At 47.6% G+C, this 24,173-nt stretch overlaps 7 protein-coding genes; 6 read left to right on the top strand and 1 right to left on the bottom strand.

The window, feature by feature from the left end:
- Positions 1-795, bottom strand: part of GSTUM_00011741001 (uncharacterized protein) — a 1,657-nt gene extending 862 nt beyond the window's left edge. Inside the window, exons 1-2 of the mRNA XM_002842104.2 lie at positions 332-795; positions 1-223 (exon numbers count right to left, since the gene is read on the bottom strand). The exon at positions 1-223 is cut by the window's left edge and continues 862 nt beyond it. Coding sequence (XP_002842150.1) covers positions 14-223; positions 332-577 — 456 coding nt within the window. The 5' untranslated portion in view covers positions 578-795 and the 3' untranslated portion in view covers positions 1-13.
- A 1,295-nt stretch (positions 796-2,090) lies between these two features.
- On the top strand, positions 2,091-6,051 carry GSTUM_00011742001 (uncharacterized protein; the record flags this gene model as incomplete). The annotated part of the gene is made up of 3 exons (XM_002842105.1): positions 2,091-2,131; positions 5,876-5,912; positions 6,019-6,051. The coding sequence occupies 3 exons, from the start codon at positions 2,091-2,093 to the stop codon at positions 6,049-6,051; spliced, it is 111 nt and encodes a 36-aa protein (XP_002842151.1).
- Positions 6,052-6,060: 9 nt separating this feature from the next.
- GSTUM_00011743001 (uncharacterized protein) lies at positions 6,061-7,278 on the top strand (the record flags this gene model as incomplete). XM_002842106.2 has 4 exons in its annotated part: positions 6,061-6,123; positions 6,313-6,569; positions 6,637-6,724; positions 6,782-7,278. The coding sequence occupies 4 exons, from the start codon at positions 6,061-6,063 to the stop codon at positions 6,944-6,946; spliced, it is 573 nt and encodes a 190-aa protein (XP_002842152.1). The 3' UTR covers positions 6,947-7,278.
- Positions 7,279-9,844: 2,566 nt separating this feature from the next.
- GSTUM_00011744001 (uncharacterized protein) lies at positions 9,845-13,574 on the top strand. XM_002842107.2 has 13 exons: positions 9,845-9,998; positions 10,071-10,096; positions 10,166-10,204; positions 10,257-10,362; positions 10,424-10,557; positions 10,616-10,792; positions 10,892-11,146; positions 11,234-11,792; positions 11,843-12,136; positions 12,201-12,338; positions 12,405-12,609; positions 12,696-12,865; positions 12,952-13,574. Exons 1-13 carry the CDS (start codon positions 9,982-9,984, stop codon positions 13,049-13,051), a joined length of 2,220 nt encoding a protein of 739 aa, XP_002842153.1. The 5' UTR covers positions 9,845-9,981; the 3' UTR covers positions 13,052-13,574.
- A 1,081-nt stretch (positions 13,575-14,655) lies between these two features.
- On the top strand, positions 14,656-15,772 carry GSTUM_00011745001 (uncharacterized protein). XM_002842108.2 has 3 exons: positions 14,656-15,087; positions 15,148-15,225; positions 15,299-15,772. The coding sequence occupies exons 1-3, from the start codon at positions 15,003-15,005 to the stop codon at positions 15,586-15,588; spliced, it is 453 nt and encodes a 150-aa protein (XP_002842154.1). The 5' UTR covers positions 14,656-15,002; the 3' UTR covers positions 15,589-15,772.
- Positions 15,773-16,407: 635 nt separating this feature from the next.
- GSTUM_00011746001 (uncharacterized protein) lies at positions 16,408-19,011 on the top strand. XM_002842109.2 has 9 exons: positions 16,408-16,952; positions 17,042-17,076; positions 17,184-17,257; positions 17,338-17,547; positions 17,646-17,831; positions 17,898-17,932; positions 17,991-18,092; positions 18,152-18,258; positions 18,358-19,011. Exons 1-9 carry the CDS (start codon positions 16,749-16,751, stop codon positions 18,458-18,460), a joined length of 1,056 nt encoding a protein of 351 aa, XP_002842155.1. The 5' UTR covers positions 16,408-16,748; the 3' UTR covers positions 18,461-19,011.
- A 396-nt stretch (positions 19,012-19,407) lies between these two features.
- On the top strand, positions 19,408-22,324 carry GSTUM_00011747001 (uncharacterized protein; the record flags this gene model as incomplete). XM_002842110.2 has 2 exons in its annotated part: positions 19,408-20,855; positions 20,913-22,324. 2 exons carry the CDS (start codon positions 19,408-19,410, stop codon positions 21,880-21,882), a joined length of 2,418 nt encoding a protein of 805 aa, XP_002842156.1. The 3' UTR covers positions 21,883-22,324.
- Positions 22,325-24,173: the final 1,849 nt, after the last annotated feature.

The following is a 24,173-nucleotide window of genomic DNA, read 5'->3' on the forward strand; positions in this document are numbered from 1 at the left end:
GGACCGGGGGCAGTTATTTGTCGGTTCGCCTTTGCAGCCGGGAGTTCGAAACAGGGGTGGTAGGGGGCAAAAGTAAATTTTTTGCAATGTTGTGGGTGGTTTTTGAGTGATGTTGGCACAGATATTGAGGAAGAAAGGGGAGTTGGGTGGAGGTCGGGGGCTTCGATGGGGTGGAGATGGTCGTTCTAGACGATTCAGACATAGATAGAATGGACAAAGTAGTCTGTTGAGTTGTCTCAACGAAAGAGTAAGCCAATGTGCTTGATTCCACATACAATTCGGAAATGGAGGAAGAGACTGTTAGCGAAGCCAACATCTCGGGAATACTAACACTAGGAGTATCCGTGGTAACATGATTGTTATTCTTATTCTTCTCGTGTGAATCCGGAGCGGTCGTAGGGATCGGAGTTGGCGCGTCTTGTGCAGGCTCAACCCAAGCGGTTGACGTGACATGAACATACTCAGTTGCGAGTTCAGTGACAGTGACGACCTCGTAGCCACGGGCCTGAAGAGCAGAGGCCATAACCCCGTTCAATGCGAGCACAAGGCTCAAAATGCTGGTGCTGGAAACCTTCATGATGGAAGCTGTTGCAATATACTATCTTTTGGTAGCAAAAAAAACTAGCTCTCAAAAAAAGAGGGATTGTGGTGCGAATCGACTAGCGATATATCGATACGAAGGACTGTGGGTGACGGATAGCCAAGAAGGGAGTGATATACAACCAACGAAAGAAAAAAACGCGAAAGACGAAGAGAGCAGAAGGAATGGCAACTCTGAGTGGGTAGAGAGTGTGGAGAGGTCGCAATGCAAGGCAGGAGGGCCTGGGGACTCCTGTTATATAGAGCGGAAGCTGAAGGAAAGGACGGGGCCGACGTGGACCCAACGGAAAGGCGAGACAAGGATATCGTAACAAGTAGTGAGGGAGGGGGGGAAGGAGTGGAAAGCAAGAAGAGATTGGCGGCAAGCGGCAGTACAGAAGTTGTGCTCGTTGTCCGACGGCTGGTTACAGTTGGACAGAAGGAGTGTGATTAGTTAGGAAAACCCGAGGGAGCGGCTGCTGCAGAAGCAAGAGAAATTTGCAGGGGAAGGAAAAAAAAAGAGTGACGAAGACGAAAGAGTGGATGGCAAAGAGGAGAGAAAGAGAGCGTGAAGATGGAAAGGAAGATGACAGAGGATGAGAAAGAAATGCAGGAGGACAATCCGTGGAAAAAGCAAATATTAGGTGAAGGAGAATAGGGAAGTCTGATAGGCCAATCAAAAAAAGGGCGAAGCGAAGGGAGGTGGGAGGGAATGGAGGGAAGGATATGCAGGAACCGGATCAAAAGGAAGGGAGAACATACAATTAAGATGATGGGGGGGTGAGTGTGGGTGGGACGGGCATAGGGAATAGCCTGCTTCCCTTTTTGTTTGACGTGGACCAACCCACTCTGCTTCATTAAATTGCTCGCCTCTCATCCTCTCAGCTTCACCCTCTCACTCGTGCTTGCAATTGATTAATTTCTTCCCTTGCCTTGCGTTTCTGTGATGCCTCTTTTCTTTCTTTGCGGCATAGGGATATCGATAAGGTGCAGTACAGGAGGTCCTTACTCGAGTGCCCGAAAGGTCCCATGATAGCCGCAATTGAGGGTAAAAAAAGAGAGCTCCCTTAACGCAGCAGTGAATTCCCCTTCTCATAGCTTGCTCGTCTCATCCACAAGCGGGCTTGTCTAATTCGAGTAACACTCCTCCTCCCCTCTCCCCCTATTGCTTTAACAGCTTGTGTTGGGTTCCAGGCTTCATGACTCCTCATTGGTAGGCCAAAACACCGTGTCTCAAAACGACGGAAGAATCAGTACTTGTACTCGTAGACGCACAGCCCAATGCACCTTGTACGAGTACTCGAGTAGCACTGCCATGGCGCCAAGAACGACCATTCTAAATTTGAAGAATTAAATATTGTGAAATCTCGGACTCGTGGATTATGGTTGTTTTTCTTTTTTTCCCTTTTTCATTTCTTGGTCGCGCTTTGTTCCCATCATCCCAGAGGGTCCATCTCTTTGGGTGCAAGCGCTTTCCGAATTGGGTCAGGTACGAGATGCCAAGGCCACCGATGCCACGGCCCCTCGTGTCGCCCCGTCGTTCAGGGGTACGGTCTGTTTTTCGCTCCCCCACCCCGGTTACCAAAGAGAAAAATCTTCCTTGCTCCGCTAGGGCTGCACCACTCTCCAGGCGCTCGCTTCCAATTGGCGGCGGCTCAAAAGGGGAATAAAGGCACCACACACACCTGTGCACACCACCCACCACACACCACGGTACCTGAGCACCGAGCATTCTACCGGCACTTTAGATCTGCCCATCAACGGCCCAAGCCTAAGTCAATCCACCTTGACTTCCGACCAATACTCGACTACTCGTGTGCACCCCAGCAAATCCTTCCTCTCCGCCCACCACCACCTATCGAACCCCAGCCCCGCTGTCCCATGCCATAACCGCTTGCGTGCGTGGTTTTCCCGTGTTGGGGACCAGGAGGATGTGCTTCTTGTCAATTGTTTCCGCGGCATCTGCCCACAGGACGGCGGGACTTTTGACTGCAGTCTGTAAGTATGATAAATAAAAAAATTAATGATAACAAAAAAAAAGGGCGACCAATTTGGCCACTAGATGCGGTTTCAAGTCGGATGGTAAATGCCGATATTTCGCTGTTGGATACTGGAAAAGTCGAAGCCTTCACTTCGTCAAGCCTTGTCTTTGTTCATTTGGTGATTTAGTTTGCTTCACTTTGTGCTTCTACCGATTGCAAATTATCAAGCGGAATGCGGTACCATAGAACACTCAAACTTGAGTAGTCGATTGCTACAAAGACTATTTTATCTTTGTCGCGGGTGTGAGGAACAACAACAATTGGTTAATTCTTCGAGAGCACTGTACTCGAGTAGAGAGACCATGTCTTTTGTCCAAATCTCACGCCTTGTAACCAGTACTTGTGCTATTGTAGCTTTACCGCACAACCATCATGTGAAAGGGGGAAGAAGGCGATGCAGACCTTGAGAGGTACGAGTAATACCGGTGAGGTACTGGGGTAGTTCCCCCCCTCTCCCCTCCCTCCCCTCCCCTTCAGTTTTCCTGCAAACTCCCACGAACAGCTGAAAAATTGATAAGGGAATCACTACGGTACGCGACCCCACTTTAAGATATTCCCGCAATTCAGGTTAAAATCTTCAATCTCCTTGTCGCAAGGAACCGATGAAAAGCCGGTGCCGTAGGATGGAAAGATCTGGCCCCCCCCCACGAAATCCCAGAGCCAGTGAGAGGAAAAATATGGATTTGTCTCTCTTTATTACCGCACCCTCGAAATTTTCATGTGGCCACACGTTTTCGGAGGAGGCCAACCGAGATCGGCAAGATATCGGATCTGTGGATAACACGAGCATAACACGAGTGTTACCGACTGTCAGTGCCCAGAACCTCGCTCGGAATGTTACCGGTATGATGTATCATACGGTACCATACTCGAGTATCATACCGTACGGTAGTCTTACCTCTCTGGCTTTGCATGTGTTAGGCCCAGCAACTCCCCCAAACATGCTGCTAGTACAGTATCTCTCTAGAGCAGGTACCGTACTCGAGTTTGTATTATCATTAAACATCCCGTGATGATCATGCTAAGTCTATTGGTTAAACTATCGAAGAGAGGAGGGGGGGAACTTTCACCACCCACACAATCAGCGTCAACACCACCACCACCCTTGCTATTCTTATAATGTTTACTCGTCACTGTCTAACATGCATAAGACCCGCGAAGCTCCGGTCTTACTTTCCATCAATCAAATGTTCTGGTTTTCGTACCTGTGGCAAGCTGCGATCTAGGTGGGTGAGTCAAGAACGATAACATCGATTTAACTTCTGATTCTTGAAAGTCTTCTCAAGTTTATCCAATGGGATGTATCCGGGCACCTCTCCACCCTAAAAATCCGTTAAATCAAATATCTCCCAAGGCCTCGAATCTCCACAACCAGAGACAAAACAAAACGCCCCGGGAAGGAACGATGTCCTTCAGACGCGATGTAACTTGGGCGAGCCGAGATTGCCGGGTCTCCTTAATTGGTATTCGCTATTTTGTTAACCCTCAAACGTCCTGCTAAGCCTATTGTGGTTTAGTTAGGTGATTTTCCGCTGCGTAGTCGATACTAGTATCATACTCGAGTACTCGTAGTAGGTTCAGCGAGGTTTGCGGTGTGCCGGCAGTGAGTTACCATACTGGTGCTGGTAGCAGGACTGAACGGCTGGGTAATGAAGTCCGATTCTAAGTCCAATTCAGACTCGAATAGTGACTATAATGGTATATGATGGTTGGTCTTGTGATCATGATGTAACAACGGAAGAAAACAATGAGTCGTGTTGTGTAGCCATTGGTAGATGCGATAACGGCAGTTGAGAGCGTGAAACTTTTGATTGACCTCCACATGCCGTTTCAACAGCGGAAACTGTGAGAGCTCTGCTACTCCGGCAATCTGATTAATCAATTTTTTTTATCTGAGAATTGAGAACAGGCATTGATTACCCTATACCTTTGCATGCATACTACGTTAGCATACCGGTAATATAGACTTAATATCGGAGAAATTTGAGAGTCAAAGTCAGTGCTCCGGCACCATAAGAAATGGTGTCTTGCCTTGAATTCATCCACATGTAGCTCTGGGTTTCGTACGAGGCATCAGGTTATTGATCTAGGAAGATAATCTGTCCAACTGATTTCAATTCTGATATCTCACCGATCCTGGCGAGTATAGACCGTCCGTCGGAGTCGACAACTGCGACAGGTTGTGCCACATACATTTTTCCGCCGGGGAGACCTTTGCCGGCAGTCTCCAAAGCCGAAGAATGCGCACTCGAGCACCGGATCGCAAGTACTTCTAGCAGGGAAAGGATGACGGTACGGTATCCCACAGTGCTCGGGTAAAAAGGATTTAGGAAATAAGACGGCTTTGAGACTGTATAATAAATACCACAAATTCAAGACAATATACCGTAAATTTAAGCTTCGAGTTGAGAAACAGTTCATGAGTAAGAGGGTTGGAAAATGTATAAAAGAAAGAAAGAAAGAAAGAAGTAACGGAAAAAAGGAGAATGGGAACCATCCACTTGAACAGTTAGATGTAGTAAAAATAGTTTGAAGGAATAATATAGCCATATCACCATTCATGAACGTGGAGCTCGGAATGGACAGCAATAGCCAAAAATATGATGTCTACCGGTCTCGATTAACAACATCCTAACAGATGCTCTCGGCCGAAGTAGCATCACTACCGGTATTTTTATTTTTATTTTTATCTTTGACTTTATTCGGTAGCGAGGAATGGGGGCGGGGGGGTCTCACGATTGCGTACAATCAAGCACCATAGAGGATGAAAAGAGATATTTCTCAATATTTATTAGATTTTGATCAAATAGTGGTGGAAGTGGTTGACAGACGCTGAATATAACTCAGTAATACCGATACCATACTCGTAGTGTGGAGCGGTTGGAGAACGAAGAGTTTATCTCCATCGGGTTCTTTCTTTCTATGATACATACCGTTATTCGAATAGAGGTGGCGAGTAGGAGAAAGGACAGAGCCTCAAAAACGTAAAATCAAAAATAAACTAGAACTAATTCGGAAGGCAGCTAGACTTGGCGGTCGTCAACAATCACTGGCATTCAGTGGCAGAACGACGAACAACCCTCGCTCTGAAAAGTTTTGGTGCATCAACAACCCTCTATCGTTCCTTCCGTTGTCATTCTCCTCTTAATTTCTTGAGCCCACAACACTGATCCATTAGGCATCCACAAACCTTCTTCTATTCGGTACTGGACTGCCTTCGTTTGGCATTGTCCACGACAACACCAGGAGTGAAGTTTTTTTCATCACCCTTCCACACTCCTCGCTCTCCTGGTTCGTGCCACAGTCTTCAATTCTTACATAACTCCTCTCCCCCCCACTTCCTCTTATGCTGCATTGAGGCTGACCTCATTCCCTTGGCCTTGATTGTTGGACACAGGACCACATCCTGCCGCAACAACAGCATCCATAACACGTTATAATGGCTGATAATCAAAAGGAGGCTGAACATATAGACGTCCATGAAGAGGGTGCCGATGATGAGGTATATAAGGTCCTTTCCGCTCCCTGTTAACTATTTCACTTAGCTTGAGCAAATCGGCTTCGTTTGTTGGTGCAAGGGTACTTGAATGTGTTCTTGGAACCTTCAATTAGCGATTAAATTCCTGCCAACCATCGTACTTGTTTGTTGAACGAGCTTAGATGCTAACCATGTTCTCTCGACACCGTTTAGGAGGAGATTTCTGCCATGAAGCGCAGAGTTGCTGAGATGGAGGCTGAAGCAGCAAAACTTCGAGAGATGCAAGCCACTCTTGATAAAGAGACCAACGAATTACGCGAAGACAAAGAAGATATTGATGCGCGCAGTATCTTTGTTGGCAATGTTGATTACGGAGCGAGCCCGGAGGAGATCCAAGCCCACTTTCAAAGTTGTGGCTCCATCAATAGGGTCACTATCTTGCTAGATAAATTCACTGGTCATCCAAAAGGGTATGTCTCACGCTGAGGCACCGATATAGTTTCGGTATAGTCTGGTACTGATGACCGTTTTTAATAGTTATGCCTACGTCGAATTCACTGAGCCTAGTCTGGTTGCCCAGGCCTTGGTCCTTAATGAGAGCGTATTCCGTGGCCGTTCGCTGAAGGTATGTGCTGGCTTCCTACCGCTGTTGCATTCATTATGCTAATTGTTAAACCCGCAGGTTGTCCCTAAGCGCACCAACCTTCCTGGCATGAACCGTGGCAGGGGACGTGGTAGAGGCCCGGGAAGGGGGGGATTCTCACCCACTTACCGTGGCGGGTACGCCCCTCGTGGGAGCTACAGAGGCGGTTATAGAGGCAGAGGGAGGGGATATGCCCCTTACTAGATGTCGGAATATGCTTGCTTCTGCTTTCAGTTTGGCCATTATCTTCGGGGGTTTTGTTTGTTTCCTTATTTTGCTAAGATACGGGCGATGGTTAGGACAGTAAACGCAAAGGAAGGTTGCACGGAGGCAAAAGTAGGTAGAAGCAGATTTAGTAAGGGTTGTCGAATGGTTAGTGAGTGGTGGTTGGATCGAAACTGTGACGGTTCTGGGTCATGTCTTTCCTTCTTTATTTTTTACTTTCGCTTTTTTTCTTAACACTTTTTTATCCCTACCGTCGACTCTTTGGTCATTTCATATTACTGAACTTTGTATAATAAGAGCTTTGTCTTGTGAGTTCTCAGCCATGGTTTAGTTCCCGACTGGCTACTACTGGATTTATTCTGAAGAGAGGAGGAAAGAAGGAAAAAAAAGAGAAAAAAAGATGACTGATCCCGAGCGCAAAAAGGGAACTTTGGGATGGGACCAAAACTCAAGATGAATTCTACGGCGAAATGTCGTTGGATAGCTATCAGTTTGGGATGGAGTTCGGCTTACTATAATTTCAAACAGGACGGCGTTAGAGGTGAAGATAGCGGACAAATTTTGATATCGTACTGCGCGTGTGCCGATGGCAGGGCTCATGTAAGGGCCGCTAGGACTGCATAAGGTGTAACTGAGAGTACAATACGGACACCGGCCCTATCCCTGTAGAGTACAACTAGCGGCACCGGCACAGCACGGTCTAAAAAAGTTGGTTTCAATTCTGGCGGAGGCTCAAACTTACCAAGGTAATCGGGACAAGAACGGAGTTCAGAAAGAAGATGGCTACCATGCTTCTACGAAAAATTCTGGCGCTAACTGATAGCGAATGTATGCAGCGGGTACTCGAGTACTTTGTAGCGAAAGGGGGAAAGCACTTGTGAGGAGGCAAGAGTGGATGTGTTTGCATGACCGATTCGTTCCTGCTTAAGCACCTGAGTACAGTACTCGTACAGGAGGAGAAAACATACAACACTATCAGGGTAAACCCACGTAACAGCAAAGTTATCATACAAACAACCACAGTCATGACTGTTCCAGCTAAACGTCACCATACCTTCCAACTATCTGCCATATCCCGCCAACTACCAACTGGGATTACATATCAATCACTAACGGTGAGGGTGGACTATCGATACGATACCGGTACCGTATTTCATTCGGACAAATGAAACGGCGGTCCAGTTGATATAGGATTCAAATTTGCTGCGAACCGCTTTTCCAAGGAGGTAGGAGATCGGTAGCGGGAACCATGAAGCTTCGTTACTCCACTCTAGCGTGTGAAGCGAGTTCTGAACTACAGCATCATGTACTCGAGTAATAGGTTATCCTCGAGTGCCACAGCATACTGTGGCCTTGTATCTGGGCTCCTGTGATTTCAGAAACCGGCGGCTGAGGGCACAGGAGTGCTATGTACTAGTACTGCACCAAGTCCAGAGAAATACGGTACCGTCGAGGTATCGCAGTACAGTACGGTAGTCGGATAAGCATTATTGTAGTGCCACAGGTCTTTTGAGTACCGGCATCACTTAATCCGACAATTTTGTTTATAATCACAAGATAGAAACATACAGTACCCATATATATATATATACTTGCAAAATACGGTTGGGAATCAAAACATAATCTATAACATACCTTAAAAGGTGAAAACCATAGACTAAGTGGTTTTTGCGGTGCTCGAAGAGTATCGATGTGATTGTTAGACTAGAGGTGGACCAAAGATTTCTGGGACGCGTCTGGTTGCCGCCCCAAACCCTCATTTGGACCCTGATACCGGTAAGACTCGAGCACGGTACTTTACGAGTAGAGAGAGGGGGGGAAGTTTGCAGTAAAACTCCATTTTTTCTTGCCCTAGAGTGGCCTGTCTACTCGTAGTTGACATCAGGACACAATAATCGAGCGGCAATGATGAGGTCAAAACAAAGGTTTCTGATATATTGATCCGACTGGCATTTCCCCGCCCGCGCCATCCCGCAACTATGCAAAGCCCTAACCCAACTATCAGAGCCATGTAAACAGCTGAAATAAACTCCTATTTCATCCCACAAACCTATCATCAATAAGGCTAGCTTTGGCTCATTGTAGGAACCTATGGCAGTATTGAATTCAATAAGAAGTCATATCCATCCAATGCTGTAAGTGCATTTAGTAGGATTCATGGCTGTGGAAAAGAGGTGTACTTCAAACGAGCATGATATTTGCATGCTGACATTAAAACTGCAATTTATCATGAGTGACAGTTGACCAGGCAGGCCTCCATTTTTGGCCAAAATCTTCAACCTGTCTTTACAAGTATTGTGGTTTCTTGTTGCAACTCACATTTTGCCGTTGTCAAGGTTTGAAAACCCCATGGTGTTTAGACGCGCCCTGAAAAGTTACCTACGGACTACCGTACTCGAGCACAATGCAAACACGATGTCTTAACAATCTCTTCGCTCTTCTTCTAGCTCCGTTTGGTACGATTTCAGTAGGTGTGGTGTGGGTGTGATTGAATGTGAAACCTGTCCTTCCCAGCTCCCATCTCCGCAGAGGACCCCTCCGCACTTCAGCCAGCGACAACATCAAACGTGCTTGTAATGCTCTGGCAAGAACGTAGTGACGGTACCTTTCTCGATCCTATACGCACTTCCATCTCCTTCCCATATTCCCCATCCTCCTCCTCCCGCTGTTGTTGCTCATCGCCCATCGCCCATCCCATCACTATCACCCTGGCCTTCATTCCCAGCATTCAGCGCCAACCCTCATCATACCTTTCCCCACCCTCGCCCCCCGGCCTTTCACTTGGTTTCCCCTTTTGTCGCTGCCACAACCGCTGCCGCCTCGACCACCGAGCACTGCCACTATTCCTGACGTACCTATAGTGAGCAACCACCGTCTGGATCCCTCTTCCCAGCTACGCCCTGAGCCTCCAACTACAATCTTTCACGTAGAGACACCTCCTGAATTTTCTCTCCCCACAGAAGAAGACGGAAGAGGAGAAAAAAACTTTCCTTCTCCCTACCAAATCATCCATAATGACAGAAGGACCTGCGTATGTTTGGCTGCTCTCAAGGGTTTATCGGTCATGTTGGTGAGGATTGCGGCTGACTTTTTGGGAATTCAGGAGTCCGCGCCAGGTTCGAATCACAGGTACCTTTTTCAAATATTTTCTACGCCTTTGCAAAACGAGCCTGCATGACTAATTTTGCACATATGTAGTTATCGCTGCGGATGGGCTTTATAAGAGAGATGTCTTTAGTAGGTCCCGATGCTTCTCTGAGGGCGGGGGTGGGGTATTAACCGTCTCCAGAGTTCCCGGACCCATTTGCTGTCGTCACTGTTGATGGAGAGCAGACTCATACAACTTCGGTGATACGCAAAACATTAAATCCCTATTGGAACGAGTCGTTTGATTTGTATGGGCGCTCTCTCTCTTCGGCAACTTGAGCTTCCAGATCTGCTAACCCTACACATCAGACAAGTCTCGGAAGCGTCCATCGTAGCGGTGCAGATATTTGACCAGAAGAAGTTCAAGAAGAAAGATCAGGGATTCCTTGGTGTTATCAATCTTCGAGTGGGCGATGTGCTTGACATCTCTTCAGGCGGTGATGGTTTGTCATACTCATGTGTCGCATAACATACTAGTTCGGAGCTGACTCGGTTGCATAGAAATGCTTACGAGAGATTTGAAGAAATCGAATGAGAACGTGATAGTTCATGGTAAACTTATCGTAAGCCTGACCACGAACATCCATACACCTATTCGAACGCCTGGCCAAATCCAATCTCATCGACCAACACTGCCTGTACCTACTGGGGGCAACGGAGGACAGGCGTCTCCTGCGGGTGGCTCACTTTACAGTTCTGACTTAGGGCATTCACAAGTATCGGTTGCTAGTCCTGCTGGCCCGATGCCTTCTCGTATTCCTCAGCAACAAAATGGAGCGCCGCCGAACAATCCACATTCCTCAACGAACGGTACAGGGCGTCACGCACACAACATGAGTTCATTTGAGGATAACCAAGGAAGGTTACCTGCTGGTTGGGAGAGACGTCAAGATAATCTGGGTAGGACATATTACGTGGACCACAACACCCGTACTACGACCTGGAACAGACCTTCAACTACTTATAATGAAAGCGACCAGCGGGTTGCTATGCAGCAAAACACCGAGGCCGAGAGACAGAGGCATCAAAACCGTATGCTACCCGAAGATAGGACTGGGGCCAACTCTCCGACCCCAGCCGCACCTCCACAGCCGGAGAGCCATGTCAACAATGCGACAGCGGCATCGATGATGGCAACGGGTGCTACAACGGCTGGAACTGGTGAACTTCCCCCCGGCTGGGAACAAAGGCATACTCCGGAGGGCAGGCCGTACTATGTGGATCACAATACTCGTGCAACAACGTGGGTAGACCCAAGGAGGCAACAATACATTCGCATGTACGGAAGTAATACAGGCACGCCAAGCATTCAAAACCTTCCCGTTTCGCAGCTGGGCCCCCTACCCAGCGGATGGGAAATGAGATTGACCAACACCGCGCGGGTGTATTTCGTGGATCACAATACTAAAACGACAACTTGGGATGACCCACGGCTTCCATCGTCACTTGATCAGAACGTTCCCCAGTACAAGCGCGATTTTAGGAGAAAGCTTATTTACTTCCGCTCACAGCCTGCGCTTCGTATCCTCTCTGGCCAGTGTCATGTTAAAGTTCGTAGGAACCACATTTTCGAGGACTCATATGCGGAGATCATGCGACAGACGCCCAATGACCTCAAGAAGCGGCTCATGGTCAAGTTTGATGGTGAAGATGGTTTGGATTATGGCGGGTTATCGAGGTATGCGATCCTTCTCCTTGGCGCTCTTCTCACCTCTAACAACTGTGTAGAGAGTTCTTCTTCTTGCTCTCACACGAAATGTTCAACCCTTTCTATTGCCTGTTTGAGTATTCTGCCCATGACAATTACACCCTCCAAATAAACCCTCACTCCGGAATCAACCCGGAACACCTTAACTACTTCAAGTTTATTGGGCGAGTGGTTGGTTTGGCGATTTTCCATCGACGCTTCCTTGATGCATTCTTTATCGGCGCATTTTATAAGATGATACTGAAAAAGAAGGTCGTCTTGGCCGATATGGAAGGTGTTGACGCCGATTTCCACAGGAACTTGACCTGGATGTTGTATGTGTTCCCAATTGTTCATACCCCCCGCGCCAGAAATGGTCTAATTCTTCCTGAATTATAGGGAGAACGACATCACCGACATCTTGGATCTCACCTTCTCAACAGAAGATAGCAGATTTGGTGAGACCGTGACCATCGACTTGAAGCCTAACGGCCAAAATATCGAAGTCACAAATGATAACAAGAGGGAATATGTTGAGTATGTTGACCCCAAAAATCCTCTGCTTTAGGCTCATGCTGACCAGCTCTTTTATCTTCTTTGCAGCCTTGTCACCGGTTGGCGTATTGAGAAGCGAGTGCAGGAGCAGTTCAAAGCCTTTGTCGACGGTTTCCACGACCTTATACCAGCTGATTTGATAAACGTTTTCGATGAGCGGGAGCTGGAGTTGTTGATTGGAGGTATTGCCGATATCGATGTTGAAGACTGGAAGAAACACACGGACTACAGAGGATACACAGAGAGCGATGACGTTATTGCGAATTTCTGGAAGGCAGATTCCCATTCTCCATAGATATATCCATGAGGGTGTTTACTAACCTGACATTATTTTTATAGTGTGTCCGGAGTTGGGATGCTGAACAGAAATCGAGATTGCTCCAGTTCACCACTGGTACCTCACGTATTCCAGTCAACGGTTTCAAGGATTTGCAGGGTAGTGATGGACCCCGTCGTTTTACGATTGAGAAAGCGGGTGACATTGGTCAGCTACCAAAATCCCACACATGGTAAGTTTGGAGAATCATTGGACCCTACGCCAGCGGGTGTCTACTATTAAGATTTTTAACTAATATTTCTAACTTTCCGCGAACAGTTTCAACCGATTAGACCTCCCTCCGTATAAGAGCTTTGATGTTCTAAATCAAAAGTTATCGTTGGCGGTGGAAGAGACTATGGGATTTGGGCAAGAATAGTCCACTCATCCATGCTTCCACCTTTTCGTTTTCTAACATTTCATTTTCTCATGGTTCTCTCCTTGTTCTGACCTTTCCCCTGAACGGACTTCTCCTGCGGTAATTATTAAGTTGGTGGGTGGTACCGTGCGAATACTGTAGCTCTGGACACTAGTAGCTTTCTCTTCTTGCTGTTGATGGAAAAGGAGGGGAATGATAAAGTTTACATTATGTGAAGAAATTTCTAGGCGCTTGTAGAGGAGAGCGAAGGGCTAACAAGACTTTCTGCATTGATGGATTAAAGGGGATATTATTATGTAGTAGTAGCAGGCTCAATTTGCAACTAAGGGATGGAAGCTTGGATCTTATTTACACCAAGGCGTCGATATTTGGTAGGGAGGATGGGGTTTTTTTTTTCTGCTCTTTGTTCTGCTTTCTTTTGTTGCTTGTTCTTTCGGAATTTGTCATTTATTGTCGATGTTTGACCAGGGCGATTGGGCTTGCAATTCCTGTCCATAACAATCTTACTCTGGATAAAATTGAAGCGAGATCTGCGAGTTCGGCCCTACAAAAGATACACGTTAGATGTGATGACTCCAGGGGGAGCATGATTGTGTTCAAATTCTCACGCCCCCACTGCTAAGGTTTGTGGAGGAGGGGTGCTGGTGCTGGTACCGGTAGTCTATCATCTGGGACCCCTGTCATTGACTCAGTTCTGTCTATTAAATACTTGTGTTGGAAGTCCTCCTCCCATCGCACCCTGGGGACAAGGGACAGCGTTTAATTGGTTTGTTCGTTGGAAGCGAAGTGCTGTACGGTACGGCACGATCTCACACTGGCACCTCTCATGGCGTTGGCAATCGACTCCGGTGTTCGGTTCCAGCACAACATGCCGGTACTGTACCATAATCCCTTCTCGCCACCGCCGTTCACAAAAGGATGAATTCAGGTCCACAGGTGCAGGTGAATAACATTTGACAGTAAAGACAGAATGAGCGATTGGTGGTCTCCCCGTTCACGGCGGATGTGGGATCATACGATTGCGCACCTCACGAGGGGAGCACGGTGCCAAGTGTCCGAAATCGACCCTCCCACAACCAAAAACCAGGGACGAGCCTATGATACCCCGGCAACAGCCGACTATTTCGAGAAAATCCATGTAATTGCTCGTTTATGGACCGGATCTTTTTTTTCTTCTTGATCGGTTGGGTATTTGTGAGACCGGTAGAGTAAGGTGGGTACTGGTATTTTCGAACACACATGCAAATATATGCCAAGGCGCCAATATTTCTATGCGTTACTAAGCAGAGGCAGCGAACGGGAAGGTCGGATTTGGGTGTCCGGCACTAGACGGCACAGTAGCAGGTCGAATTGTAATTTGCACGATATGAAGCTGCCGTACCGGTACCGTAGTCTAAAGAATTTGTTTTGTCGGCTGGCTGCCCACCGCGATGGGAATGGTTTAGTTCGTTTTTGGTATCTTCCCCCAGAACAATCCGGTGGCTCCCGGACCCAGGAATAGCCACCACCAGATCCCCCATACCTTCTATCCCTTCTTCTACCTATATTCCTGGCCTCTCCCCCTTTCCCTTCCCTCTCCTCCCTCTCCTCCTCACCATTGTTCTCCACAGTCGTTTTTTTGCGAGTCCCTCGTTGTCGTTCGCTGATACCCTCTCCCTCCTGGTACACTATTTATTTGTGTGCACGCTCGCTCTCGTCTATAATTTTTATACCAATATTTGCTACCCCTTAATACTTGTACTTCTTTAATCGATACCCACAATGCTATTCGAAATTCCCTCCACTATTGTCTTCGCTCTCGCCCTTGCCGGCTTCACTTCTGCTCAGACCTGGCAAGTCGACCACAGCTGTGATGCTTTCAAGTGAGTTTCTTGGTCTGGATATATTAGGTCGAGTTTGTTATAGCTAACACGTGGACAGCGTTGTTGGTGTGTAGTAGGAATCACAATTTATGTTTGAAAGAAACAAGGGCAGAGGACTAAATATTCCTATAGAGACTTGTATTTCCCAGTACAGCCCGCGCGTTTCTGGTTGCTGTAAGTTCAAACAACTTTATATCCAAGCTTATTTAGACAAACCCTAACGTGAACGTACAGCTCAAAATGATTACTCGTGTTTGTGTGTTGAGTACACGAACCTTTTGACCTGTTATAACAATTGCCCAAAGGATACCAGTAGGTTTCCTGCGACCCCTCACTCCCCTACAACATTCAAGTATGGTTTCTGATGCGAGGGGAATGTGGATAGACTCGTCTGGTATTAAGAGCAGTGTTACCTCCTTCTGTAATGCAGCGGCGGCAGCTTCTTCAGCGTCTGCTTTGACAAACACAGCCAAGTCAACTTCCGGTACGGGTAGTTCCACTGCAGCCTCTTCAGCGCCCACTGGTTCTGGATCTCCGACTACCACTAAAGCTCCGTCTTCCTCCAGCTCGTCATCCTCTGGTTCTGGCTCCTCCAATGCCGCGCTTGCCCTTACACCTGTTGGTACTTACGGCGCTTTGGCTGGTGTCATGGCAATTGCTGGTATCTTCTTGTAGATTCTGTGAGTTGGAGTTGAGCGGTAGTGTCGCAGGGGTGAGAGGGTGAATGTGCGTTTCGAGTGAAGTGAATGAGGAGGGTTAACTGGTGTTGTAAGCAATGATATACCTAATGGGAGGGAGCCGGAGATGAGGGCGTAGTGATAACGTGTGGTGACTTTGCTGTTAAATTCATTCAACCATACTTTCGGATCTCCCCCCGGTGACTGCAAATTTGAGAACCAGCGCGAGGGGATACCCTTCGAATGCTTTTAAACATTTTGAAATGGTGGATAACTACCGGTATCCTACTGTATGTTCCTTGCGAAATGTGGGCTTCAATTAAACTAGTTAGTTGCCTCCCCCGCCAGTCCCCGCAGCTGTGATCCGGCAAGATTACCGTAAGTTAAGTGTATTCCTTTATCGATGGTCAACATGTTCTCCAAGGCTGAACATAACGTGATAGACTATCCCTTATGAATAAATAAACGAATAAGTGAGGGAGAATGATACCACATTCGAATATGTAGACTATGTTTGTGTGTGTGTATGTGTGGGTGTGGATGGGTGTGTACTTTCAGTACCCTGCTGCGGTTATTAAAATGACGATGCTTCAGCGCATTGATAAAAATATATTGCAATATGTACTCCATCATGGCATTAGAAGGGAGCGGTTCACGGATCGATCCATAGAGCCCGTGCTTGCGGCACAAGAGACAAGCTTGGATCCTTAACTTAACCGATGCTTAGCCAAGTTTAAGAAAGGAAAAACGAGATAGGCGCATTTATGCATTGTTATGCACCAGCCTCCCGGATCCCACCCTTCAATCCCCGCGACAACAAAAACCCCACCATTGAGATCAATCCGCACGGAAGTTCCCTCAACAACAGAATTTGTCCCAACGGCCCCCGCAGGAACTTATTCGTGAGAAACAGAGCGTGGGAACTCAATGGACGATATCTTGAATGATTTACCGCTTCCTTTTGAAGACAGAACACTAATCTGACCTCAATTACCCTCTTTTTGCTTAAACTTGTTGAAATCTTGACCTCATTTTTTATATCCTTTTATATTTTTATATCTTTTTTTGAAACTCGGCTTCTGCTTTCAAAATCGATATCTTTTAATCCCCTTTTCTACTGAGTTCCTGACTTCACATTTCCACTGAGAAACCCGCGCTATGCCTGGTGAAAGGGTGACCCTGAATCCACCAGGGGCGGTTGCCAAAGACGAGCCCGCGCCTATCGGCGGAGATGGTGGTAGCGGGAGGGGTTTGGTGGTGAGAAGACCTCAAAGAATTCTGACGGGCAGCGAGTTGTTCGCGAAGAAGTATCGGACCGAGGTCGCGGCGAGTGCCAGCAGCTGTGTTTCCACTTTTATCGCCGTAAGTTTTTCCGGCTTCTCCTGGTTTCCCGAGATACTAGTGACGATTAGGGCTGTCGGATGCTGAGATATCTTGTTGCTTGCCCTTAGTTTCCCCTCGATTCGATAAAGACCCGGATGCAAGCGTAAGTGCTTCTCATCAATGAATACTATCCCAATGGAACATTTGAAGCTTCTCTTGAAGCTCGAACACCCTATCATGTGATACAATCTACCCTCTGACACTCTTTAGGTACAAGTTTCGAAGTTTCTGGGACTGCGTCACTCAAACCCAAAAGACTGAAGGAACAAGAGGTTTTTGGCGTGGTATGCGATGCTCATCCCCGCTTAAATTTGTTTGCTGCAGCTTTTTGAGCCCAATCTCTAACTAATCCCTTATCCTGAAGGAAGTCTTGCACCTTTGGCCTCCGTGACGCTTGTTCGGACGGTATCATTTTCAATATATTCTAAATCTAAAGTTACGCTTTCCGGAATCCTCCAACCGGTTTTCGGCAAGAATGCGATTTCTCCTCCAAACACTCCTTACAAGCCACTCAATCCGTTATACTGGTTTGTGAGTGGGGCCGTCGCTGGTGGAGCAATCACCGTTATTGCATGTGAGTGATTTTGCTCTTTCTTTGCTAAAGCTATGGTGGCCAGTCTCCGGGCTATTTTTCTGAGCGGGTTAGGATGCTGATAAGGGCTCATGGCATAGGTCCATTTGAATTCACAAAGTTATCATCGCAGATTGAGTTGTTAATGGCCCGGTCACGGATGGTGGGTGTGGATGATCCTAGCCATATCACCAGATACCAGCCGAAGGGAACTTTCCAGAGCGCCAAAAGTATTGTCCAAAACCGGGGTATTTGGGGGTTGTATTCCGGATTTCATCTACATTTTAGTGAGTTTATAGATCTGTCTGCAGACTTCCCTGTCCGTGGTAAATTATACTGACCAACGAGAAAAGTCCGCGACACACTTGGCACAGCTATGTACTTCAGCGTATGTAGTCCCACCCGCTTCCTTTGTAACTACTTTTATGATCTAACCGGGTTATTAGTTCTATGAGAGCGGGAAGCAGTTATTTGCCTCTTCGAGTGGTGCTGGACCACTGGCTATTGCAACTTCTGGGGGCTTATGCGGTCTCCTCAGCTGGGTTCTAGTTAGCGCTGCCCGCGCGTTTTGCATCATATGACCTTTTTCTAATGAAACAATCACCAGGTATATCCAATCGACTCTGCGAAGTCAATATACCAAAGAGACGTCCTTACCCATCGACCAGGAGAGGCTCTTCCTAAAAGACCTTTCCGCTTTTTTAATAGGAGAATGTGAGACGATCCACATATGTCCCAAGCTTGTCCAAATCCGCTGGGGTTATCATTGGCCTATATGATTGGTCCGCTGAACCCTTGGCTGACAAATCATAGGTATCGAGGGCTTGGTGTTTCTATGGCTCGGACTTGCATTGTAAATTCGGTATTCTGGAGCACTTATGAACTCATAAAACGAAAGGTCGACTCGATCACTTAGAAGACCATACACTTGAGGAATGGATAGGGGTCTTGTCCCCTCTTTTCTCTCTTTTATATTTATTTTTTTATTATCCGAGAAGGTGTTTTTAGGGGCAGTATTTTTTATTTTCCATCTCCAAGTATTTTCCTAAGTTTTTCAACTTCCTCTCTCCCCCACTTTCTTCTTCTCGGAAGGTTATTTCCGTTTCTTGGGCGGTTAGTTGGATTAACATGGAGAAACCGAGTGCAGTGGTTTCACCTCACTTCACTACACTACAGGGGTATATTGTCCGTATATCACGCCGTGGTTCTTTTTTGGATCCTGCTCTGGGTGGCATTGTATCATTTCTCTAGTTTGGCGTTCATGGTCTGAGAGCTAGTGTTTTTCCTGGGAATTGGTTGGAATTTTCATCTCTTTCATGGTCAGGTCAGGTTGACTGGGAAGGGGGGTTTTGTGCGCTTTTCGCACGCTTCCTGTGTATAATATATCATGTAGCTAGTGGCATCATTCCGATGGAATACAGGTGCCCTGTGCGGGGGGAGGTAATCGATGCCCGGTATCTTCTCTTATCCTATTTAGCGTCTAATCTTTTCTGTAATTCGGGGTGCGGGTGCTATAGCACAAGTACCCAGAATTTCCTAGTTTGCTATGATATGATACAAGGTCCGGTAAGAAGTTATAGAACTATTATTTGAGGTTAACCAGACAAAATACTTCCTTGTCTGTTCCGGTTAATGGGTTCCTCCCCTTGTACCAATATGATACCGTGCTGTATCCGCACGATGATCCTAAAACCGAGTGAGAATACGAGCGTCACGTGAGTAATGCCAAGGTTTCGGGAATTTAGTGACGAAGCCACGCTCTCCCGACGTGTTTCGCCTAGCACGACACGGTGTTCAACACATTTAGATCCGTTCCTTTGTCCCCCAACTCTCCTCACAGATCCCGAAAAAACATAAGAAGAAATGCCGAAGCCGAATCCAGTGTCTGCATCCGAGCTCTCAGCAGCTAAATCGATAGTCCTCGCCGCTCACTGTGCCTCCTCCGCCGAACTCAAATCCCTCCGAAGTTTATTCTTCCTGCACCCATCCACGTTTTCTAAAGAGATGCAATTGCGTGTGCTTCTGTGCCTACCAGAAACTACGAAGCCTGATCTGTACGTTCCCTTAATCAAAGGCGAACCCGGGGAGAGTGCTACGGAGGTGGATACCGCCGCCGTATCGAAGATCTCGGAAAAGACAGCAAATAAGAGGGTGAAGGAGCTGCCGACGCTCACATTACTTGAGAGTGAGAGGACGAGTGACGAGGGCATGCTGTTGTCGTACTTGGTCTGTCGGGCGTGGAATATTGATCGGGAGACGGGCGCGCTGTCGATCGTTATCGAGCTGTTGTCACCCTTTGTTGGGGTGGTCATGGGCATCGATAAGTACCTGGAGGGTATCGTTGAGGTTTTGGCGAGACTGACGTATGATTACGCTAGTGAAGATGTGGGAACAGGTGAAGAGGCTGAGGATGGGGGAGGAAGGTTGGAGACCTTTGGAGAGTTGGAGGCGCAGGTTGGGATCAGGTTGCTACTTGCTCGATGTGGAGGTCGTCAAGTTGTTGATGATTTGAAGAGACTTGTAGGACCTTATCTGGGTGCTAAAAGGAATGACCGTGAGGGGTGGGAGGTTGTTTGGGAGTGGTTGAAGTGTAAAATTGCTGATGGGAATTGGGGGGGTTTCGTCGAGGTTGTTACGAAGTGGGATGGACCAGTGGGAGACCGGGAGTTGGCAGAGGAGTATGCCAGGATTTCAATTGCTGGCTGCTATGTGTGTCTGGAAACAGAACAATTAGTGTTGGAGGGGATGCGTGCGATTCATCGAAGGTGCTCGAAGTACGTTAGTGAGGATCAGGGGTTCAAGGATCAGAAACTTCCGGGGAAACTTGGAGATCCGTTTGACAAGGGGAATCCATTAACGGCTCCTAATGAAACTTCTCTGCAGCTTCTGGACGTGTTGATAACGTCTGCTGGGGTCTTGTCGACCCCTCTAGCGAACGTTGCGGGAATCAGGTTGGAAGGCTCCTACGCGGATCAGGAAGCGTTGCTCGTGAGACATGTCCGGAATGGACCTAACTGGGCCAAGCAGAGCGATGAAGAGTGGAGAAGAACGAGGGATGGTGTTAAATGGCTGCAGACGAAGGCCAAGGTTTTTGATAAGTTAACAGTCGAAGAGGTAGAGAAGGTTTTACTTAGCGCTATGCTGGCGGCTACAAAGTTTGATTTGGTCAAGGAGATTTATGTCAATGGACGGAATGGAAGTCTTAGAAAGGGCGATGTCGAGACAGGAATTCTGGATGCGTTCCAAGGATTTTACGATAATGCAAGCAACGGAAATAAGACTCGAGGGAGTATGAAAAACGCTCTTGGCACGTATGTTTTTTACTTTCTCTCTATGTTGCTTTTTGTGGGTTGAACTAATGCTGTTAGTCTTCAAATATTATACCCTCGCACGTCTAAATCGACTGCTCTTGAACGTGCATATCGGTTGACTAATGCAACACATGCGCTATCCCACTATCCATTGGCACTCGCACCCGGTATCCCCTTACTGCCAGTGCAGATACGGATCCATAGTGATCCAGTCTCACTCGTCGCCCGCCTTTTGGACTCAACCCCGAAGAGCTTCGCCCAGTCAGAAACCCTCGTAACAATAGCCCGGGACCTCCGCTTCGGCACCACCGGCAACGACGGCGGCAAGAAAACCGACGCCCGAGTAATAGGAATGTGCATCGAAGCCGCGCTTTCCGAGGGCGACTTCGAGACAGCGCACTCCCTAGGAATGAACCGCCTTGTAATCATGATCGCTGGAAACGAGCGTAATGTGGACGAAGACGTCGCGGACATGGTTTGGAGAGCATGTTTCCAGGCTGGAAGATATAGATCTCCATACGCAGCTCTAGTCGGTGAGACGGCAGCTTTTGGCGGGAAAGCTCTCAGAACGGTAGAAATGAGGATGGAACTTCTCGCTCAGGCGTTGCGTTTCTGCCCTCCGTCCGCACTTGCGGAGGTCCTTGCCTCATGGCGTAGATGCGAAGAAGAAATGTTGATTGGCTTAAAAGAAGAGGAGGAGGAAGAGAAGCGCGAAGCATACTGGAGTAGTAATAATAATAGCGGAGGAAACACCAGCACTATTTCCTCCGCATCCAGGGGGGAAGACGACGAAACACCAATGGGATTATTCGCCGTCGCGGCCGGTGCCGCAAAGGCTCTCCGGGGGACTGCGTTTCCACTGTCCACCCCTCGTGGGAATCCTGCCCCTATCGGGGATGGCGCGGCTGCGGCGATGGAAGAACAGAGGACCAGAAAGAGGGATATGGTCTCTGGGATGGTGACTAGTGGGCTTGCTAGTGGATTGGGATGGGTGCTTGGTGCTCAGCCAAACGTGAACAGGGGATAGGCTTGTCTTTTGGCGGTGGTTATAAAGTGGGATGGTAGAATGGGGAATTTACTTAGCGATGTTTTTGATTGCTTGATTGTTGGTTTGGGCGTTGGTTTGGGCCGGAGTTTGAAAAAGTTGTGTGTTTAATAGATTAGTTTTAAGCGTATGGTAATTGTAGTGGTGGTTTGGTGGAGGGTGATTGATTGGTTTATTGATTGATCGATTGGATGAAGTCGTGTTTGGGATGCGGGTTACTGCCGTTGGGTTCACTGTGCAGTTGTGGAGAGTTTGATAACTTAAGCTTTTTTTTCTACGTATGATACTTTGTACTGTACTATGATAGTATCATTTTTGGGGATAGTCTAAGAAGCTAGTTCACAAAAAGTCACTCGTGAATCTGTTCTGGGTAACGTTCGTGTTCTTGGGTTTAATAAAAATTTATTTATCCTTGTATCGCTGACTTGGCTTTACAGTAAAAGGGTACTTAGGCTGGGCCAGCTTAGAGGCGGTAGCATCTTGCGTGCAAAAACGGCCTAAGCGTAGAAGTGAATAACATGGTATGTGGAGCTCGCTCAAAATCCTCACTGTAGAAAATTTCTTGAGAAAAATAAAAGAAAGAAAAAACCTCTGAATTCCGCTCAACATGCTGCAACTATTTGGAGCATCTCTTGCTCTCGGCCTACCTACCTGCTCATCATTTGAGAATCCATGGGTTCTCTCCTCCTTTCCTTTTTGATGCGTGTTATCTGATTCAGTTCCGTCGGTCCCTTGCATGCTCGGTATCCATTCCTTATGGTAATGAGCGCTCACTACCGGAGGATGATGGCCTCTGCAGTGCGGTTCCTGGGGGAAGGGACGCTGTGTTTCTATGGTGCTGCTGTCGGGACTTGGGAGGGGTATGGGGTTGAGTATCTCGTCCTGGTTGTATGATAATGCGTCGGGTGTAATAGGGCTCCGCGTGTCAGTGGGTGAGATGGGGTATTCATATCTGGACGAAGGGGTGTTTGTATATCAATATTACGATGTTGTAAACCCGACTAACGGTTTATACATTCCCCTCCCCTATCATTAGATTTTCGAAAAAGGGAGAGCTATCATATTAACTAGTCCAAGACCCAGGAGTTAAGGGCCGGTCACTGCTAACACGCATAGGGAAGGTTTGATAGGAATGAACGGGGAAGTTGAAGGATGATGCTAATTGATTGAGTTCCTCCGCTCTCCCTGTTTCCCTTTTAAGCTTATCCGCCCATAGTGCTCAGCACTACAACAGCCCTAACACCTATCCTCTACTGAACCCTAGGTCCCAGCTAGTTACATAGAATATCACTACAAGGTTGGAGTGGATGTAAAAGAGAAAGCTCTGGTGAGCTGCCTCTTTGCCATCTAGATTGTTACCGGGTTTGCCCCTAACGCCTTGCGCTGAACTCGCTCGGCGCGTGCACAGCTTGGGGAGCTGCAATTGAGTGGGTGTGGTGCCATGATACCTCCTCGGGTATGGGTTTCACGATAGCCTACCTGGCAGGTGGGCTAGCGCACATGAGCCTGCGTTCCTCGCTCAGGTTGAGTACGATACGATATCTCCTCCGAAGGGGGTGGTGGTTGGTTGTTGCTACCCTATCGTCTTTGGCACTCTATCACGAAGACTGTTCTGGGTGTGGGTATTTGGGGTATCGTGATATTATTATCTTTTGGCCCTTTTTTTTTTTTGCTCCACCTATGTACATCCCTATCGCGAGCGCGGGCCTGATAGCGCGCAATTCTGGGGAACGGGGGCTGTGCAGGCGCTAGCAGTAGAATATCCGGCGTGGTCGAGTGAGTCTCCATGGATCGATATTTATTGGAGGTATGGCATTGGACTAATTTATTGTATCATAACTGGGCGGTGAACTTGCACCAACAAAAATATCCCAGAGAGAGAGAATTCACAAGACTGTAGAAGATTTGCGGTTTATGTTAAAGCCCTGGTCTGCTCAGCTACATACGTGAATTCTTAAGCTTCTCACCTACGGGATGGCCTTCATTTCAATTAATATCCGGCTATAGCCAAACATATCGGTTGTGCTGCGGAGACAGGGCTCCGGTTGAGCATCTCGGAGCGGGAATTTCATATGTAAAGTCGGCTCTCGCTTGAAGCGTCTCTGTTTCCTTGAAGTCACCCGGGGTATACAGCCACCCCAAGGTGATAAAAGTGTGGTCCTCCAGGGCTTGCTTTTTTCCCTCTTTCCTTTTCTTATCGCATGCTATGATGCATACATCCACTCCGTGGCTGGGGGTCGGGGCCCCGGCCTTCCCTGTGCAAGCTGGCAGTG

The sequence above is a fragment of the Tuber melanosporum genome (assembly GCF_000151645.1).
Source record: "Tuber melanosporum whole genome shotgun sequence assembly, scaffold_9, strain Mel28".
Taxonomy (NCBI): domain Eukaryota; kingdom Fungi; phylum Ascomycota; class Pezizomycetes; order Pezizales; family Tuberaceae; genus Tuber; species Tuber melanosporum.

What these genes read in the sequence shown, in the direction of transcription:
- GSTUM_00011744001 (XM_002842107.2), top strand. An exon ending in TTATAAGAGAGATGTCTTTA is followed by an intron (nt 10,205 to 10,256) that starts GTAGGTCCCGAT and finishes AACCGTCTCCAG; the next exon opens with AGTTCCCGGACCCATTTGCT. An exon ending in AACAAGAGGGAATATGTTGA is followed by an intron (nt 12,339 to 12,404) that starts GTATGTTGACCC and finishes TCTTCTTTGCAG; the next exon opens with CCTTGTCACCGGTTGGCGTA.
- GSTUM_00011745001 (XM_002842108.2), top strand. Translation starts at nt 15,003, where the DNA reads ATGTTTGAAAGAAACAAGGGCAGAGGACTAAATATTCCTATAGAGACT. An exon ending in CCCGCGCGTTTCTGGTTGCT is followed by an intron (nt 15,088 to 15,147) that starts GTAAGTTCAAAC and finishes GTGAACGTACAG; the next exon opens with CTCAAAATGATTACTCGTGT. An exon ending in CAATTGCCCAAAGGATACCA is followed by an intron (nt 15,226 to 15,298) that starts GTAGGTTTCCTG and finishes GAATGTGGATAG; the next exon opens with ACTCGTCTGGTATTAAGAGC.
- GSTUM_00011746001 (XM_002842109.2), top strand. Translation starts at nt 16,749, where the DNA reads ATGCCTGGTGAAAGGGTGACCCTGAATCCACCAGGGGCGGTTGCCAAA. An exon ending in AACAAGAGGTTTTTGGCGTG is followed by an intron (nt 17,258 to 17,337) that starts GTATGCGATGCT and finishes CTTATCCTGAAG; the next exon opens with GAAGTCTTGCACCTTTGGCC. An exon ending in CGCTTTTTTAATAGGAGAAT is followed by an intron (nt 18,259 to 18,357) that starts GTGAGACGATCC and finishes GACAAATCATAG; the next exon opens with GTATCGAGGGCTTGGTGTTT.